Below are 21,160 nucleotides of genomic sequence, written 5' to 3'. Positions count from 1 at the left end.
GATACCTCAAGTAAATTGAGAGAATTCCTAGCATACACTCTCAGAAAAAAAAGAGGTACGGTAGAGGTACAGTATTGGTCACTAAAGGAACAAAAGGTCTAAATGTATCTTTAAAGGTACAACAGTGTTTAAACATCCAGTTGTGTTACCTAAATTTACATTACATTCTCTTTTCCAGAAGGAGATGGGGATATCTGTAAGTTTTCATTATAGAAGGGTTCCCTAATTAAAGGTACAACTATGTAGCCACCACAGTGACAGCAAAATGTACCACCACACTGACAAATTTTTTGCCAGTGTTGGCATTATACATTTCTCCTGTGGTTTAGAGCCCAAATCCCTTCTTAAACACACAAAATGCCTACTAAACATGCAAGACCTGCTCTCGCTGTTAACCAGGGGATATATACAATCTGAGCATATAGCCAAGCCATGTAGCATCCCTGGTTGAATTTATGCTTGAGTGGGTTAAAAGGACACCTCTCAGAAGGCTGCAGTGGGGCCATTTTTCTCCAGCCATTGTTGTTTTCACTGTTCCTCTCAGAGCGCTTTTCTGTCTCGTGCTGTCAGCTTAGCAGGCTTTTTTTGTTGGCTTTGGCTGAGCGGAGGCTCTACTCAGCAGCCTGAGCTCTGACACACACACACACACACACACACACACATACAGCTGAACTCTGCCACTTCACAGTGAATCAGGTAATCTCATTTACAACAGCACAGTGCGAGTGTGCTCTCTGGCTCAGTGCTTAAAGAAGTGCTGTTTGCACCTCGCTCAACACCAGTGCACAATTCTCTCACCTGTCATCATGAATTAAAAGCCAGGCTTGCTGTTTTTCAACCCAGGCATTATATTTTAAAAAATCCATTATTTGGGCAAAAGCCAATAGCTTCATTCTGAGAAATGTACCACTCCTCTGCAGCTTCTCACTGGAGCTTAACATAGTCCAATGGGGCCAGCAGAATCTCTCAGGAATCTCCTTTTCCAGGAAAACTCACATAATAGTCATGTGTCCTTAGATGATCTCCCAAAGTCATAAAATTATTTCTCTCAGACCTTAATTAACTTCAGTTTACATTTCCACAACCAGTGGTACTGCTTTTAAATCAAATTTTATAGTTATGTAATTAATGCATTAATGCAAAACATGACATGCACCAAGACAGTCTAGACCATACTACACTATAAGGATCTCAGTTTCACAAATTACAGTAATAACAAATTACTGCTGGAGCCCAGTTTTAAGTGCTGTTGTAATGGAGTTTTCAACATTGATATCAAGAGAATGTGAACGAAATATTCGACTTGTTTCTGTGATCTTGTTTTGTTTACTTTGAAATTCTTTGGATTTAAAGGGGACTGGACCCCCACAGGACCACCACAGAGCGCTGCAGTGACTCTGACATGGTGGTGCTGTGTAAACATGTGTTCATCTGATCCTGCACAGTTGGCCTGTCATGCACTAGTCCTTCATTAGTGGACACAGAACACTGTTGGCTGGATATTTTTGGTTGGTGGACTATTCATAGTCCAACAGTGACACTGAGGGCTTTACAGCTTGAGCAGCACTGCTGTGTCTGATCCACCTATAGCAGAACAACGCATACTAACACACTGTCACCACATCAGTGTCACTGCAGCACTGAGAATGTTGCACAACCTAAATCACACCTGCTCTGTGGTGGCCCTCTGGGGGTCCCGACCATTGAAGAGCTGAGTGCTCCTGTATTGTCAGTGGAGCTGATAAAATGGACAATGCGCTTAGGTACAAGATGTTCTGTCCAGAAATTGTGCAGTGTTAATGCAGCAGCTAAAAACAAACTAAATTGGCTAACAAATTGGACAAATGAAAAGGTCTGAACCTGCCAACACAATGTATCCAACTGAATAAATGGATATTACAAAGACTGGTTTAGAAATGATTTCCATTAAAATTACCAGACACTGGAAAATAATGATTCATTATTTAAATGTGTCAAGTGGTTGCACACAGGTAATATATTTAAAAACCAACAGTATTGCTTTACCTGATCTACTTGTTTAGTAATTGCAATAATGACATGTCTTTGTCATGTAATGCGTTTTATTCATTTGTAACCACTTGACACGTTTGAATTTTGAAAGCTTGCTATTCTTCAAGGCTCATCTCTGTTTGCAATTTGAATAAACAATAGGTTCTAGAGCTGTAGTCTGTTGGGCTTTGGTCCAGTTTAACCTCTGGGTATTCATAATTCACAATGTTTTTAATAACGTCTGTGTTATAAAAAAAGAGTAGCCTACTGGCAGAATGACAATGCTGCTGCTGATATCATTGTGAACTGCCAAAACACCACTGAAATCTTAGCTTTCTTTAATGCGGAGAGAACACTGTTTATAAAAGATAAAATTATAGATAAAATAAATGTTCCTTCATAGATGTATGAGATGTCTTATAGAGATGAATAACCCTATGTATGACCCTAAGCTCTTGAGGGCTGCAGTTCTTTCAAGCATTACTCACAATCTCTCAAGCAGAACAGAAATGAGGGAGAGGTTTGTATGGGGTCAGGATTCGCTGACGTATTTCACAGAGCATCCAACGTTTCGGTGTGCTGTTCTCTTAGGGGAATTTCATTAAAACAACACCTAACATGAACATGACACAATTAATCACAGGAATGGGAGTATTTTAGGGGAAACCAGAACTGGGTGACATCACGTTTCTGAGCAGTGTCCATGAATTTCTGGTTAATGTGTCACCTTCAGCCAACAGAAGATATTTAGGATACAACTCTTTAATCACACATGGCAGACACCTGTGCAAGAAGAGCTGCCTTAACCCTGTAGGTCATTATCTCCCCTAGTGGCACTGCATGACAATCATCTACCACATATCAAATGTTTAGTTGCATAGTTTCTATCCAAAGAACATGTATAGTGTCTCTATTCCAATAGAGGATGAAATGGCACTTTTTACCATGGCAAAATAACATATACCAGCAATTAGTGACATTGGCAAATTAATTAAATGAATTAAAAGCTGTCTGCATTTCTACAGCTTTTCACAATCCTTCATTCATTCATTCATTAATTGTCTGCAATCTCCAGGGTGTGTTCCTGCCTTGCACCCAGTAATTCCGGGGAGGTTCCGGACACAGACAAATGGTTCCTGGTTACAGACAAGTAAAGTTTGTAGGGTAGATCTCAAAAAACAGGGATGCTGACCACTGACCTGTGTTGTATAATGCCATTTATCTGACAAATAAGAGCATGACCTTACTATATAAAGTACCCTCCAGTGTTCACTCACTCTGAACTGCTGATATACAGACTTATTAGGTTTTTGCCCGTTCTTATCCCAGTCCCAGAGACAATGCCTCCACAATCTGCAGATCCAATCTAATGGTATTTGTTTGTTTATATTTCTTTCTACCTCCCTCTGTTGGAACACGTCTTCAGTCAGCTGGCGTTCTGGTACCCGACTGGGTGTTACGCAAGTGTTTGGGAGCACAGAACCATCTGGAGTTTCTTCCAAAGCCCACACAGCAATGCTGAGGCTACGGTAGCTGGCTGGGACTGAAGTCAGGTCTGTAGAAGCACAGCCTGATCTTAGCTTCAGATCTGTTCCAGCAGAACTGACTGAGCACTAGCTTTTAAATAGACAAATAGGTACTGTATGCAGCTGGTGAAATATATTTTAGGTGGGGCTGTTTGTGTCACACTGTCACTGTCAACAAACATCCCAATACAACTTATCCCATACAGCAGGAAAACAAAGCTCTCAGTCAGTCATTTTTCATTGACCCTAAATTAAATCATGAGAGCAATGGTTATTAAAGTTACCATCAATTTCAGCTCTAATGTGTTCAGATACAAGGTACATTATATGAATCATTACATTACAGGCCGAGTCAGAAACATACTCATATATTAGCAAAAACACTAATAAGACAATATTAGGAATGTCTAGAATGACATATATCGATACATCATACAGTATCTGTGTACAAAGAAAACTAAGCTGTGTGTGTGTGTGTGTATCTAGACTCAGCACTTTGACCTGTAATTTCTTCACAGGCGTTCAACTCTCAAGTGTTTTTTAGAAAACATATTAATATTAAATTTGGAGGCAGCAGGAATCCTGTGCCATGATTCATCACATTCCTCATCATCATCAATAACCTTCACATGTCTTTAATTCACAACTAACTGACTCTGCTTGGAGCAATAGATGAAGTGACCCTGATTTGTTCAATTCCAGAATGCTGATTGGCTAAATTTATGTTGCTGCAAGCACATTTTCTCTGAGCCATGATATTTGATTGGCTAGAAAGGTTGCACAGTGCATCAGCACAGCCAAAGGGAACATTGCCCAGAAACAACAAAAAGGAAAAGGAAACTTCTTTTTCTCTATATATTTTAATAACAATTAAATGTATAACATTTTGTTTCACATTTACTACATACTCATATCCAAATGTAATGATCACATACAAAAAGTTTAGCTTATTATATATATACATATCCACCAGGGAGGGCAACGCTCTGATGCTTTCTATTGGTTAGCTGCAGCAGAACTGAGAGGTTCCCTAGTTCCATATTTAAGCCTAAGAACTGTGTTGAGAGTATGCAGAACATTTAAAAAAATTACAGTAAAGTATCATGACTAATCATATTTGAAATATTTGTTATTAGATCAGTTACTGATAATAAACTATTAAATTCTTTTTTTTTTTTTGTATTTTAAACATTGATACATTTTAAGTATTTGATCACTTTAATAATGAATATATTATGAATTTGATTTGAAATGTATCTTTAATTGTATATTGTTGTATTTTTGGTCTGCCAGATACATTGTACTTTAACTATGCCAGAAAATATGTCTGGACACTCCCATCTAACTAACCAAGAGTGTCACATTGAGTATTTTTGGTAACATATATATGTCATCTTCAGACTTGTCTGGACTCACAACTATGACTTTATTGGTTGACACATATATGATTCTTAGAACAACATGTTGTTTCCTGTAAACGTTCTGAGACCACACGTGTTTCCTTTAACTTCAAATATCTCTCATTGAATCTCCTAAACTAAATATTCACTTTGGTAAGAAAGAACTGAAACCAGCATCTAGTGTGTGATGTCTACTGTTGGGATGCCAAACTCAAGCTATCTGTCTTTCTGAAGTGGGAGAGCCACTGATTCTTTTTAACATAAAAATTTGTAAATGTTTTTGTAGCATCACCTATTTTTTCCAACGTTTTTGATACAGGGCCATTTCTACCTGAATAAATGATAAAAGCAGCTGCGTAGGACCCTGCGGAATCCAGTGGGACTCCCTGCAGTTTTGGGTTATTACTGTACCCATATGCTGAAAGGAAAATAACATACTAATTAATCATACTGTTAAAAAAAAAAGTAATAAAACCAAGCAGAAAATCATTCACGGAAGGTAGTAGATAAGGAGAAATAAGGAACTGCTAAAGGGTATGTTGTACTTTTAATGTGTTAGGTTTGTTATTTTTGTTTTGGCCTATAGAGAACAATTTCTATTATTTAAATGGTAAATTATTAGAACCAAATATGGAAATTTATGGGAATGGCAAATTTTCTACATAATAATTAGTCATCCCTAACTCCACTCATCAGTGATTATTTTCATTTTCACACACAGTGCCTCCAGTCACATGAGGGTGGGGCCAGTTTTTTTTTCTCCAAGATGTATAAGGCCAAACCAATGCTTCTTTTCAAACTACTTTTCGAACAGATTAACATTCAACAGAAACCCCCACCCCAGATCTATTACATCAACCAACAGATGCCCCTGTTGGCTTGCACCATGATGGTGTCCTCCTGCCCTCGAATGGCTGAGACATCAATGTCAAACTTGTAAAATACTGTTTATAGTGCCATTCTAGAAATCTTTATATTATTTTTGGTGGTAGCGTTTTGAATTAACCTCTGATTTTACAATTAAATGAATTAGAAAGCTGCTAGTTTTTCTTAGAGATATATATATTTTTTATTTGCTAGTCAAATTTTTGTTATACAGTTGATATCAAAAGAGAATTTTTCCTGCTTTTATTAGCTCACATATGAAGAACAGTATGAGTACCTGGGCAGAAAAAAAAAGTGAAAGGCTAGAGCCAGCCCTGCTCTCACATCTAGTTCTGAGTCTGAGTGAGAATATTGGCCCACCTACAGTCCATATACCACAGTGCACCCCATCATAACTAAGCACTCAACCAAGTGACGCAAAAGGCTGCTGCACTGCCCCAAGGGCAGAGTGGAACATGGCTCTTGTCTATTTTTTCCCTGTGACTTGAGAGGCATCCACTGCAAAAGCTTACAAACATTCTTATCTCTGGCACACTACTGTTCCTTTTGACCTGCTTCTTCTCTGCAGCCTTCCCTGAGGCATCTGCAGAAGCTGATCCAGGTCATAGACACAGCCTAGCAGCAATCAGCCTTACAGGCCAATTATCAGCCCAATACAGGACTTGCCTTCTTGCTGATTATTGTGGACCACAAAATGTCTTCTCACATCTGTTTGCTATGACCACAGTCCTGATGCTATCTGTCTCCTGTGTGGAGATTTTCCCTCATCTGCTGGGAGTGTGACAGCAACAGTGACAGCTGCAATCTGTTCTGAGAATCAGAAACCACCAGGAGGCTATTAATTACAAATAGTGCTGGATTCCAGATACATTTTATGCTTCTGAAATCTAAAGATTAATACCTCATACATGAGATTGGCATTCATATATTCAAATTCAAATGGTTGTATGCTGTACATGTTCATTTCCCACTGTCTGCTTCAGATTAAAATGCTAATAAATGTTTATGTTTACTGTTCCAAATGTTCCAACAATTGCATCGTTTATAGCACATTTGGCCAATTTAAATGTAAAAATAATTTGACATTCACTAGTTTTTTCCCAGTCAGAATGTAGCATTTAAATTAATATTTCAAATTCTTCCTGTCAAGTAGAAGTACTGTATATACTAGCAAGATATGGGGATGAATATTGTTTAGGAATATTTAAACATTGCACAAAACATTTATTTTCCAATATGCAATTTGCAAATCATTCAGTTAAGATGCTGGTGATTTAAGGTCTGATTACCCTGACTCTACTGTTTTCCAAAGACAATCTCAAAGGTGCAGATTCAGAATCCCAGTGTTTTTTAAATCATTAAACTAAGGATCCAATCACAACGACTTCCTGGGTGGGCGTTTTGAGCTGCAGGCCAGTGGTGGAGGGGAACATGAGACAGAGGCTGAGAGTAATTGCATATTCATATATCCGCACATACTGAATGAAGGTGGATATTTACAGCTAAACCACTTGAAGGCATTAGGGAATATGTTTCTAAATATGCAAATATGCCATTTTGATGAACAGGGATTAGGGTGTAGGTGGTTATTCGTTGACCGGAGGAGGACTTGAATATATTATTATCATATAATAAGCCACTACAAGCCATGTTGATGTAAATTAACTGTCAGCAACACTTGTGTGTAAATATCATGTTAATGGAGCATTCTTACGTGTCCCATTACAGTAATGTACCAGCAGGAATATATTATTAGCACAATAAAAGCCACCGCAAGCCTTGCTCTTTCTTCTACTACAAGTAGCTGGGGTCATTAAGCACACACTTATTAGCTATGCAGTGCAGTGCACTAATATTACAGCAAACAGGGGGCATGGCCAGCTAACACCTTATCTACCAAGCACTCTGTTCGCCTAGTAAAGGCAGGGAGGTGTACTGAGGGGAGAGGTAAAGGCTCCATAGTGAAAGTAGGGAAGACAGCTCGGTTGGGACGTTTTTGTCTTCGCAATTCAACCCTTCACAAAAGAAAAAAGGGGACTACCTCTCACTTCGCGCGCCACTCTCCCGAGTCTGTGGCGGGATTTTACTGCTAAACAACAACAAAAGAAAGTGGCTGTGCTGTGGTTGTTGCGGTGAGAGTGGATGAGCACAGACGAGAGCGCTATTTTGGGACACTGCGAACAGAACAGCAGCAGGAGGACGCTCGGGACAGGAACTACAGCGGGCGACTGTATACTGGACACATCTGGCGACCACAGCAAACATGAAGCTCCCTTTCACTGGTTTCCCGCGGTTTTGGATGCGCGAGCGAGTGCCCGAGGAGCGGAGGTGACAAAAAAATGAAGGCGAAGCGCAGCTCCTTTGTTTGGAGGAAGGAGAACAGTGGGATCCGCCGGAGCGCAGGTGGATGTGGGGTAGAAGCTTTACAAATATTTTCGTAACGATTTAGACGTTATGGTGTGTTTCTATTTTCCTTTGTTACATTTTTAAGTCTCTCCAAGCTAAAAGGGTTTCATATAGTCTTAAAAGGGGGGTTCTTTAACTCGTAACTACAGTGGGACCTTTATGGTCATTCTATAAAACCATTTTAAAGGGGGAAAAAATAACAGGCAAAAAGACCCTGATTCTTTGAGTTCTCATGGTTCTATAAAGAGCCACTGCCTTCTTTTAAGGGTGGTGACCAATAGGCTATACACCAGCATGGGACCACACTTGTGATGGACATCTAATCTAATGGGAACCAATATTTTTTTCATCTCACCTTTGAGCTTTTTAACTGGAGTGAAGGACCACTAGGATGCCTGAAGCGCTGTCCCCTGCCCAAGCCCTGTACATGGGCATGGAAGTGGTCATCGCAGTGTCCTCCGTCTTGGGCAACGTGATGGTGGTGTGGGCAGTGAAAATCAGTAGGTCTCTGAGGGACACCACCTTCTGCTTCATTGTGTCTCTGGCTGTGGCCGACATTGCAGTGGGCGCTCTGGTTATTCCGCTGGCCATCACCATCAGCATCGGGCTCCAGACGCACTTCTACAGCTGCCTGCTGGTGGCCTGCACAGTGCTGGTGCTCACCCAAAGCTCCATCCTGGCCCTACTGGCCATCGCCATTGACCGATACCTAAGGGTCAAGATCCCAACCAGGTAAGAATATGAATTCATGCTGTGTTAGCCTGTGCTTCCTGGGTAGTGTCATATTCACCAGTGTATAAGTGCCTGGGACTTTTGCATTCTGATGCAAAGAGATCTCAGGTCAGCTAACTGTCTTTGAGATGCTTGATAAACGTGGGCGCTGATCCTGGACACCTTATTGTGTTTCCTGCACTCTAAGGAAATAAAGGTACTGAGCTGTCACTAGAATGGTGTCTTCGTCACTGGGGTGGAACCCACAAGATTATGTCTTCAGGAAATCTAATTAGGGAACATAACTGTCATGTTCTAACTCCAGGTTTTTTAATATATTTTTAGTTGTAAGAAACTTTCTCCTTGGGAAATTTGACCATAGTTGAATATTTAAGGTTTTGTTGTGTACATTGAGGAACCAACACTGTTGCTGTAGGGCACCATTTTTCTTACAGTGTACGGGTAAACTTTTAAACATGGTACACTTTTGAAAAAGTTAAGTCAATAGCTCTAGTTAAAACCATGTTTGAAACGTAGAACTATTTCTGTTCTTTAAATGGATGAAAAAATGTTAGTATGGTTCTATGTATCACCTTTTTGAAAGCGGTTCTGTATAACACCAAAAAGGGTTCTACTACTGTCAGGAAGTCTGGCTTGTTAACAGAAGATCCTATTTTTGTAGACCTAGTGTTGTATAGAACCATACACAGCACAGTCTTCATGAATCCGAAGAACCATTTCACCATGCAGCAATTTCTATAAAGAACTATACCTTTACTATAAACCCTTGAAGGAACCCAATTTTAATGGTGTGCAGTGGACACTATTATTTGGTTGGACATGGACATAAACTTCTTCATGGACCTAACTGAAATGTCAGTGGTGTGTCATGGCTAGAGTTTACTTTAGAGTTAGGCTTAATCTAGAACATCTGCTCAAACAGCTGGACAATATGGCCAAAATATATATCACGATATGTTACTTAATATTTCAGTCAATACGATATCAATATGAACAATAATTTAAAAAAAGCCACAGAAAATCTGTCAAGACCTGAAAGCAACATGACATCACCATCAAACAACAACCCCTTGGCTTTGTCAATATTAACACTTTAAACTAACTTTAAAATTGAGTGCAGTGAACTGATGGCAGCACATTGAAAATAAAAATTTAAATATTGAAAATGTGTATAAATCATATCATTGTTATTGAAACATTTTATATTGCAATATATATTAATATAGAATTATTGTCCACTCCTAATCCAATGTTTCTCCTAAAATCCAGGGAATTAATAGCTGTCCTTCAGTAACACCCGCTTGTCTTCTGGGAAGGCTTTAGACTAGATTTTGAAACATTGCTGTGCAAAACTTGCATTCAGTCACAACAGCACTAGTGCAGACAGGTACTGATGAAAGAGTAGTTCTGGGCCACAAATGCCAGTCTTACTCATATTCATATTATTGCCTAAAGCTTCATCTCTCCACAGTATGCACTTCCACTTTTCACAGCCCAATCCCTTGGGGCTTTATACATGACCAGTGAAATTTTGCTTTACAGTGCTCTGCATGAATTAAAAACTAGGTCAAAACCAGATCTCAGAACATTTTCTCAGGCGTCTGGAAACATATTTGGAACTATTTTGTGTAATACATTTCTGTAAGGTCGTAAACGCTGTAGAGGTATTGGCCTAAATGATTTAGACATCTGCTTCTTATCAGCGTCTTGGTAAATGTATGTACAATCAGACCACTCTGAGTGACCCTGACTCTGCTGATGTAGTGTGCACGGGTCATGCAGGAATGAGTGTTGCAGGTTGAGGGCTGGCCTATGGATGTAGTCTACTCCATCTTGAGAATTTCAAAGGGCCAGCTTTCCAGATCAAGATTAAGCTTGGATTTAGAAGGATTTTTTGTAGTGAATTATTGTTGGCACTGCAATTCGTTCAAGTCTAGTTTTAATCTCTGAATTCTAAACTCTGAAAAAACTGAATTCTAACCCAACAACTAATTTGAGTACTTACTCATTGCATTCTTATCTGACATGTTCATCTGTAGACTAATAAGCAAAGTGTAAAATAAATGACCTACACTGGTGCAATTATTTAACAAAGGTATTACACCTGAAATGACGAAACAGTGCAGCAAGAGTGTTAGCAGCTGCACCTTTAGGTGCCCTTTGTTGTGGATTTATTAGAGTAGGAAGAGATTAAGAAAAGGACAAGCACAATAAATTGAAAAACCACAACATATTGAGTGCTTTACCTGGAGAACTGGAGGGTTATTAGTTTTAATCCCTGTGGTAGGGAGCTTTCCACTGACCGCTGCTTCTTTCTCGAGTAGTGTACTTAACCCCACTGCCCTCTAACCTTCACCCATTAGGATGTCACATCAGGACAGAAAAAAGCAAAGAACTGTCATCTGATTGAATTAATTAGTTACATTTTCCCCTGCTGATCCACAATCCTACTCCTTCTGGTCCCTTTCTGACCATTTATATCCTGCATTAAGGCTTAGCTTCACTAGCTTTACTTTGAACCCTGTCTGTTTCATTCAAAGCATTATGATTTTCTAAAGAAATATGGGATTAAACGAAAACAAGTCCAGTTTCTTAATCCAGAGCAATTTCACTCACCTATGATATAAAAATACTGTGAAAATTGATTAAAAAAAGGAATAAATCTCACACCTCAGAACAACATTATCAAATATTGTTGCTGTCCCAAGATGAACATGTATCTCACTTTTTGTGGATTCTTAGTTCACTACATCATGACATCACATCATTTGAATGCAGCTGTTGTCCTTCACATTTTGTGAAAATTTCATCATGAGTTGACCAATAGTAATAGCTCCAAAATCTTTTTCTTGGACTTCCACTTAAAATTAAGAGGTTTTCCCCCTCTCCTGTGAAGTTACGATTTTGGAGATACAGTACTGTGCAGAAGTCTTAGGAACCTAAGATAATTATATATATTTAAACTAATGCCTTCCCAAGAGTGATGCTTGTATAAAGTTAGTTATTTATAATCACAGTAAATATAAAAAAATAATAATGTAAAACAAATAAGAAATATAAGATGATTTTTTTCTATAAAGTAGTAGGTGAGAGTGAGTTTGAAGAACAATGTTTTGTTCAGATTCTCCTTGATTTGCATGAATTTGTTAAATCAACAGCACACATTATTTAAAATTATTGTTTATTAAATAATAAATACTAGGTATCGGATGATAACCTCAAATAATAATATGGACGGCCACGAGGAGAGATTTGAAAAATGTTAAACCAACACATTCACACACAGAATATCACACTCACTGGAATATTGTTATTTGGTTTTATTCTAATGTTGGGCGTTATTTGTAGTTTGTTTGCTTTTTAAACAAATAAACACTTACTGCTGAGATAAATAGCCTTTTAAATCTCATAATCTCTGGTGCCTAAAACATTTGCACAGTACTGTACATGTTTTTCTTTGGATAGCGACAAAATATGAAGGCTGCTTTAAAGTGGATCGCCATCTACAGCCTTTGCAGGAAGTCTGATGGAGCAGTGTGTACAGACCAGCTTTTAATTCAGTTGTTGGTGCAGCTGTGATAAGCCTAAAGGTTTGATTCACTGGGCCAGCAGGAAAATTGGGGGTGGAGGGAGTGCTTATTCAGAACAGCTTTATTCTTCTTCAGCACCCAGGGCTGAAATGCCTTTGAGCAAGGCACCTAACACCTGACTGCTCCCTAGATGCTGAGGGGGCTGTCTACACTTCCGGGTGTGTGTGCTGTGTGTGTTTTTACTGCCATTAATCATTAGTGTGTGTGTGTTTGTGTGTTTTCACTTGCACAGATATGCAATGACAATTAAAGCATGTTTCATATTTTCTTTTTAACCTCAAGAAAGAAGACAAGAGAGCGAATGTTTACATGTTTTCATTAGTAATACACTTCATCAACTGCTGTTTCATCTGACATGAATAATTATGTTAATAGTTTTGTAAATATTTGTGTTACCTTATGTTCACCTCTTACTGGCTTCCTCAACAAACAATACTGCAGAAGATGTGGATGATACTCTACACTGAAACAGCCTTGGGGAGCCATTGTTTTCATAAAACCCTGCAAGTTTACACAAAGAACAAACTTTCAGATATTCAAACATACAGATATGTTTATATATTCATTATCTGAAACTGCTTATCCAGTTCAGACACATTTGAGTCGCCAATCCACCTACCAGCGTGTGCATTTGGACTGTGGGAGGAAACCGGAGCACCCGGAGGAAACCCACGCAGACACAGGGAGAACACACCAAGTCCTCATAGACAGTCACCTGGAACGGGACTCGAACCCACAACCTCAAGGTCCCTGGAGCTGTGTGACTGCGACACCTACCTGCCCAATATGTTAATATATGCTTTCATATATAAATAGTATATTTTAACATTTGATTATGTCATATTCATTTTTTTCAGTGTATCACTGGAAAGTATATCAAACAATAAAATACCAGTCAAGTTTCTATATCGCCTTGTTCCCAATGATTCCAGGTAGGCTCTGGACCCACCGCGACCCTGAACTGGATAAGCAGTTACAGATAATGAATGAATGAATTAAAGTTTCTATTTCCTAATCCTTCATTTTAAAATCAAGGAAATAAAAAGACTACATGCTAATTCACAAATGTAAGTGTCTAGGCTAAATCTTTTAACATTTCTTCCCTACTACAGATAAACAAACCCATGAATGAAAGATCACTAGATAAGTAGTATTATTATCTTAATAATTATTCATAATAACTATTATTATACTTAGTATTTTACTGTTTTGCATAGGTGACTACATTAGCGCTGTGGCTAACTGCATTTGCATAGAAATCAAGCCACTGCCATGAACCATGTAGCACAATTCTGTGGCCAGCCTTTTGTTATCTAATATCACCATGTTCACTCTTGTAATTTTTTTTACAACTGAGGGTAGGTGATTTATTCAGCTTCTTAAATGTTAGCTTCTTGGCTTACCACAGCTGCACACCACTAACTTTTGCTATCAGTGTGCACAACACTTGTGAGTATTTAATTATCTTTGAATTATGCTCACCTGTTTGTTAACAATTTATTGTTATCAAGTTCTGCAATATTCAAATTTGGCTGCAACTGTAATTTTAAAAGTCAAATTTAAGATAAAAATGTAAACAAACACAAATTTGCCAATTTCATCCCTAACCTTCCCATTAAACTCACCTCCACCAACATGCCACTGTCTTGTCATTACTGCAATGACTATAGATGTAACCTTTTGATCCAAAATACACTGTGTGCTACGTGCTCTGCACTCCAATAGCCTTCCATTTCAGAGAACTATTGTGCTCCAAATACACTCTTCTTTGATGTGTCTGTGGGTGAACAATCTTATCTAGTGCTGCATAGAATGCATTAGCATGAAACAGCTTTTAAACTGAGAATAAAGTATAATAAGTAACAAGTCATAAATAACATTAAGGGCAGATAAATTGGGCTAACGCAGTCAGCACTGCTGAGACCAAATGAGTAATTCACGAAGTAGTGATTAATCATTAATTCATGATGTATTGACTATGAATAAAATTTACACTTATTTATTGTTCTTCATTAAAGCTGGCCGTTTTTTTTCTGCAGTTCATCAGAATAAATTTACTGTTTTAGTTTATGACAGTCAACCCTGCCCTGTCAAGGTTCAAGAGGAAGTTAAATCGAAGGCTAGCACTTAGAAAAGCTGAGATTGATGGGATGAGTGAATTTTTATTTCAGTTCAAGGTAATGTAGAATTGAAAATCTTTAGTTTTCTACTCAACCAGGCACATACTTGTAAAAGCCTGATTGGCCACATCTGCAGTTTTCCTGCTTTTTCCACAAAGAGCATCTTTAGTCACTTTGGCTTAATGCACCAACAAGCAGAATAAACAACAATCAGCAAATAGAAAGCCATGCATTAAACATTTAATGATGAGATGTCAGCTGGAAATTTACGTCAGTACGTTTGAACCCTTAAAGGGCCTCTGAAATCCCTTTTTTTTTACTCATAGCAATTTGAACAAGCAGAATCACATTTTTGGATCCTACAATTTAAATATGTCACTTTGCTGTATTTAAGCCAAATTGGGAATTATTGTACTTATTTGTTTTGTGCAATTTACATGAAAACAATGCAGCGGTTATAACATAGATCTGGTTTTCATTTTTTTAAACAAATGCAAATGTTATTTAAGTTAATTTAAGTTGAATATAATTAACTCAAATATAATTTAATAATGTAATATTAAAATAAAAATACATCAAGAAACATCCAAGAACAGTATAATCTTTAAAAATGATATAAAATATTACCAGAGTCAGGATTAAAACATTTTGCCAGCTAAGCATTTACATAATATACAATCATGACAAACAAAACCAATAGAAGTGTTGTATAAATGCAGGACACTGATGTTATGTTCTGACAGCAACAGTATGCGAGTTTAGTCAAATTATCTTCTATACCTTATACTTTAAAGTTGCCATTTCAGACATACAAGGTTTTCTACTGAGAGTGATAAGATGATCTGTATCCCACATGTTCACTCTTCAGAAGAAAGGTACTTTTGAGAATAGAACATCACTCTCCTGTTCTTAAATAGACAGTGACATTGTTAAAGATGGCACGTTCTAAGCGGATGTCTGTGTGTCTAATATTATATAGTGCACTGGCTGCTGAGGGGGAAGTGCCATCAGGCTGCCATGAATAAGTGCTCTCCTTGTGATTAGGAGAGGCAGGTGGTACTCATTAGAGGAGGTAGGACTCTAGAGCCCAGGATACCGAAAGGAATAGAATTCAGAAAAGGTGTTTTTTTTTTTTTTTTTTTAAATTTATTCTGTTACAAAAGCTACTTTTTCCACTTCTTGTTTATATATGAATCAGTAAAGATGTGTTCTGTATATTTCTGAGCAACTGATTAGTATGCCAATCATGGAGACATAGCCATTCTCAGAAAATTAATAAGACCTAAAGACCCAGAGCTATCGCTAAACAGAAAAAGGATATTATTTTTCCCCAATGGACAAGACCACACACAGCCCATTCTGTTCAGTTATCATGGCAGGCCATCTGTGTGAGGAAAACCAGTGATATCTGACTCATTTTAAATGTGAAAGCATTTCAAATGATTCAGTGGTTAACTAAATCACTTAGACCAAAGGTCAGGCTCATTTAATCGAATAAAAAGAGAGACGGTTCTGTATCTAATTGGCAGCTGGCAACTAAACAGAACACCCAGTGAAAACTGCCTGTCAGCCAGTGCTAACCAACATTGACCAATGTTTGTTAACTGCCAATTAGCTATGTGTGGCAGCTGTCAGCGACCAGTTAACAGCAGGTACTTGTCAGCTAGTTGTAGCTGGCACTGGCTAATAAGTGGCTGAATGGCAGCTGCCACACGTTGGTTAGTGGTGGTTACGGCTGCAACTGGCTACTCTGTTCTGCTGCCAGTTAGAGATAGTGGCAGATAGTAATCAGCTTTGGCAGATGCCACTAACCACGAGTAACTGCTACCTCTGCCAATAACTGGAAACTGCCAGTTGGTGGCTAGTAATTACAATTGTAGCTGTTGGCTGCCACAAGCTGCCAGTTAGAGATTGAAAAGTTAAGTTTCATATTTTATAGTCCTTTAAGCTAGCAATCTGAGACCCAACTTTGAATGTAGTCTCACACCTGAATGTTTTTTTTTATTATTTAATTGTATGGATTTGTATTCATGTATTTATGCTTTTCCATTAATCAAACTTGGAAATGTTATGTGTACATTTTGCAGAGCTTTGATTGGCCAGGGAAATGTGTCAATCACAAAAACCAGGCATTTGTAAAATCTCCAAGCTACAGTAGAGATCATATTGATTTTGACCAGCTCACAATGGAAGCTCGTATATTACATTGTGGTTATTTGAAGAGTTTCAAATGTTCCTTGGATTGGGGGCAGTTGAAAGAATCCAGCAAGTGTTGAAAGGTACAGCTGATCTGTCTGTATTGATTTACGGAGCCGTGTTCTGTCCCAAAACAAACCCCCAAACAAAAAACACGTGAATGCACAATGAGTTAAACAAGCTTTATTTTACCACTGCCGCTGATGCTCTGGTGTACATCTGGCTCTTTTACATATTTTTTTATTTGAAATAATATCACCATGTACACAAGCATTTTCTGTCCTACTTTTTAAAAGGAATCGTTCATGGAGTATTCAGTTTCCATTCAGCGTAGAGTAGCCTCTTCCTTTTTAGCAAAGCCATTTATCTACAAATCAAATGAGGCTCCCAGCTCATGCAGAACAGTTAAGGGGGTCAATAGAGGCCAGGTACCTTTTAACATAGATCCAATTACATAAAATTCACAGGGAATGGAAAAAGAAATAGCCTACAAATAACTTGCAGATCGGAGGGTATATCTTACCCTGGAGATACAGATCCATTTGGTGAAGTGTATGTGTAACTAAAGCAATCTTCTGGGTGATGGAACCCTTGTCTTGTTCAGGCGAATGCTTCCAGTAAGACAGCATCTGAGAAAAGAGCTGCTTTGCTTTGGGGCAGGACCCTTTTCTACGGTATCATGTTACATTAGCCCACGGAAAGCTATTAGTGGTTCTGTCAGCAACGGTTGTAGCAGATCCTTAAAGGACAACATAGATATTTTTGGAAAATACCAACATGTCTCACTTGTTTACCAGGCGTTAAATGCATTGAGACATTTGCCTTGAACTGGGTTTTTCTATCCATCTTTATAATGTGGCCAAGAGACCTTGTGTATATCACGCATTCAAAAACATGATAAATCTAAATGTCAATACTTTAGTAAGGAAACAAATGATCCTCCTTAAAGGACAGTCAGTGCAGAAACACAGGCTGGAGGATTATTGTATGTGAATCAATAGAGGCAGCTAATATGACAGTGCTTTAACTTTAATGTTATATATGTGTTAGTTTTGTTAAATTATGATAAAGCGTATTCTTCTTCAAGCACATCATTGATTTTGTCAGTTACTGAAAGAACTAACTGAGCGCATGTTTCGTTACAAAAATAGCAACGTTTGTCCTGCTTCACTGGATGTAGTGCAGTGCAGTGTTTGAAATGTTACATAAAAATTCAAATTATGTGAATTATAGAGGATTATGATTACAGATACATTGCCTGGGCACTGAAATTTTTTGTCCAAAAAGCCAGAAAATACAGTAATGGTGTCGGGCCAAGAGAAGAAAAATGCCAGTAAAAAAAAGTGAAAAAAAAATAAAATAAAATTATAAATAATAACTACAAAAACTCTGTTACCTCTGCTTTTTTGTTTGGCATCAGAATGTAAAAATTGAACCATTTTTAAGGTGGAATAGGAAATTTAAATTAGAAGGTGCAAGGCCTGTCACAGTAATTACAGCATCAACTTCTTGTACCAATATATTCATATCATTCATATATTCATATCATTTTTGCTGATATCTGTTTTGCTCATTGATTTAAGTGTGTGTGTGTGTTTTTTTTTTTTTTTATAGGAATGAAGATCACCATTATTTTAGCCACTCGCTGTGTTCTGTTCTATAGTTTTCTCTATTATATACTTTTGTTATATACTTCTTTATTATATTTATGTTTTATTTATTTAGATTTTTTACACATTTTATAAAATTCTAATTTTAATGTCTGGATATACTTAATAAATTATTTTTGCCAAAGTTTATTGCTCTGTAAAGGGGTTTACTACAATAAAATGCTGTTATATTGTGTTTATATTAGTGGCAATGGTCTTAAAATGACAATAATATTGTTTATTGCAATTATTTCTATCTATTTTTGCCTTGGATTATAATTTTGCATTATTAAATGTTAAATTTATTATGTCTTTGATTTAAATAGTGCTAAATGTGACATGAATATTTTACCATGTCATTTGGCCTTAGCATCTGATAAATAAACAATATCACGAGCGGGCGTGCTGTTAAACTAAATATCTGCACAGCAGTGATTCATTTTTAAGCACGAGGCCCCAGGCAGAATATCCCAGTTAATTACAAATAGTTCTGCATCTGGACTGTGACTGGACCATTGCCAAGCAACACATAAACATATTCCTGCACACTAGCCTGCTGCATTGTGTAGCTCTACATTGCTGCAGGCCATGATGCACATTTATCTGTATAACAATTTAACCCCCCACCTGCAATCCAGTCCTTGTGCCAGTGCTGTTATACACTATATCAGCCCTAAAGCAATGTCTCATATCCAATTCAGAACAAAATAGCTAAATAACATCATATTTCTTTATTCTTGCAGCTACAAGCGAGTGGTTACTCCAAGACGAGCTGGATTAGCTGTGGTCGCATGTTGGACTGTTGCCTTCATTGTGGGCCTGACCCCTATGCTGGGCTGGAACAATTTACACAATCTGCAGCTCAGGAATGGCTCAATGAGCCCGGACCTGGTCATCACCTGCCAGTTTGAGAATGTCATCAGCATGGAGTACATGGTCTACTTCAACTTCTTTGGCTGGGTGCTTCCACCACTGCTGCTTATGCTGGCCATCTACACGGAAATCTTCTACATGATCCACAAGCAGCTAAATAAGAAGGTGACCACCAGCCATAGTGACCCTAACAAATACTACGACAAGGAACTGAAACTGGCCAAGTCTCTAGCTCTGGTCCTTTTCCTGTTTGCGGTCAGTTGGCTCCCACTGCATATCTTGAACTGCATCACCCTCTTTTGTCCTGATTGTGAGAAACCAATGTTCCTCATATATATCGCCATCTTGCTCACTCACGGCAACTCGGCAGTCAACCCCATAGTGTACGCCTTCCGTATCAAGAAATTCCGCATGGCTTTCCAGAGAATCTGGAAGCAGTACTTCTGCTGTAAGGAGGCCCCCCCAATTGACACCCAACTGAGCGAAAGACTGGACAAAGATCACTACAGTCCTCAGCCTGTACTTGAAATGGATCACAATAACATTTGACTGCAAGCCCCAGGGGACACTCGTGGAGCAGGCTGAATACATTGGCTACTCTTAATGACTTCTCTTTTGAATGTAAATCAGCACATCGTCTGCACATGTTTCTGACTGCTGTCGTCAGAGCGTGCCCCGGTTACGGGCTTATTATGAAATATTATCGCTCCACTAGGAGACGAGAGAGAGTGAGCGAGCGAGAGAGAGAGAGAGAGTGGAATTAAATCAAACTTTGAGGGAAGATGAATTACAGTGATACTGGAAATGAGTCGTTTTATATTAATACTTGTGAAAATGTTTACTAGAACAAAGACATACACAATAAAACCGCAGGGAAACTAAACTAATCTACTATAGCCTACAAATAGAAAAAATAATAATAAATACCACTGGAATCTTTGCATCATTTTCCCATCCAAAATGTGTAACACGGTCACACCCCATTACGAAATGTCATAGTCACTGTGGATTTTAATTGGTCAGAACAGCTCAGCGATTACATGTGAACTTGCAGAATAAACTAATGAAAAGAAAAAGTAGCTAGGTTTTAATATTTAATATTATAACCTATATAATATTTATTGCACTGGACCAGACGATTTGACACTAGACTATATTAAGAGTTGTGAGGACAAGAAAGTCTCTATAGAGTGTTCTCTTCCTTTGTTGCTCAGCATATTTAATTGAGCAACGTACATAGAGTAATTATATATATATGTGTAAGGGCTGCACAATTAATCATGTACTAACTCAAACCATGCATTCAAAATAATTCAAACTGATAAGGCCACCATTGATGCATTCAATTTAGAACACAACCACTTGTGGTAGACGTGGCAAAAATGTTATATCACAGTATGTGAAGAATCTTTGCAACACAGCTCATGTCAGATCTATAAATTCATTTTTCTGATGTTATAAAAATGTATAATGATATAAATATCACAGCAGTGGCAAGTTTTAAAATAATATCAACAATTACAGCTATAGTTACATTTGTTCTACAATACATTAAGTGAATCCAATTATAAAATGACAAAACATTTCAATATTATATATTGAAACTTACACTTGGTTCACATGCAGCGTTCTTTAAATATGGATTATATCTTCAAGAGGCTATTAAATATATATTGTAATATGATGTATTGTAGTAAAAATATATCATATTGCTCAGCCCAATTAACCACTGAAAGTGTCGGTTCAGTATAGAATAAACGGTACAATAAACAT

The 21,160-nt window shown here is 37.9% G+C and overlaps 1 protein-coding gene and 1 long non-coding RNA gene across 2 annotated transcripts; one reads left to right on the top strand and one right to left on the bottom strand.

The window, feature by feature from the left end:
- Nucleotides 1–6,138: 6,138 nt before the first annotated feature.
- LOC136666221 (uncharacterized) lies at nt 6,139–13,294 on the bottom strand. Its single transcript, XR_010795347.1, has 4 exons — nt 13,169–13,294; nt 12,946–13,050; nt 8,583–8,936; nt 6,139–6,631 (listed from the first exon to the last, which is right to left on the bottom strand). It is a non-coding gene; the product is annotated as an uncharacterized lncRNA (long non-coding RNA).
- adora1b (adenosine A1 receptor b) lies at nt 8,277–20,735 on the top strand. The gene is made up of 2 exons (XM_066644301.1): nt 8,277–8,959; nt 19,258–20,735. Exons 1-2 carry the CDS (start codon nt 8,619–8,621, stop codon nt 19,934–19,936), a joined length of 1,020 nt encoding a protein of 339 aa, XP_066500398.1. The 5' UTR covers nt 8,277–8,618; the 3' UTR covers nt 19,937–20,735.
- The last annotated feature ends 425 nt before the right edge of the window (nt 20,736–21,160 follow it).

Source organism: Hoplias malabaricus, chromosome 14, assembly GCF_029633855.1.
Source record: "Hoplias malabaricus isolate fHopMal1 chromosome 14, fHopMal1.hap1, whole genome shotgun sequence".
Taxonomy (NCBI): domain Eukaryota; kingdom Metazoa; phylum Chordata; class Actinopteri; order Characiformes; family Erythrinidae; genus Hoplias; species Hoplias malabaricus.
This window is presented reverse-complemented; position numbering and strand designations above follow the sequence as displayed.

Coding starts and splice junctions, on each gene's coding strand:
- adora1b (XM_066644301.1), top strand. CDS start 8,619: ATGCCTGAAGCGCTGTCCCCTGCCCAAGCCCTGTACATGGGCATGGAA. Junction 8,960..19,257: donor AGGGTCAAGATCCCAACCAG/GTAAGAATATGA, acceptor TTATTCTTGCAG/CTACAAGCGAGTGGTTACTC.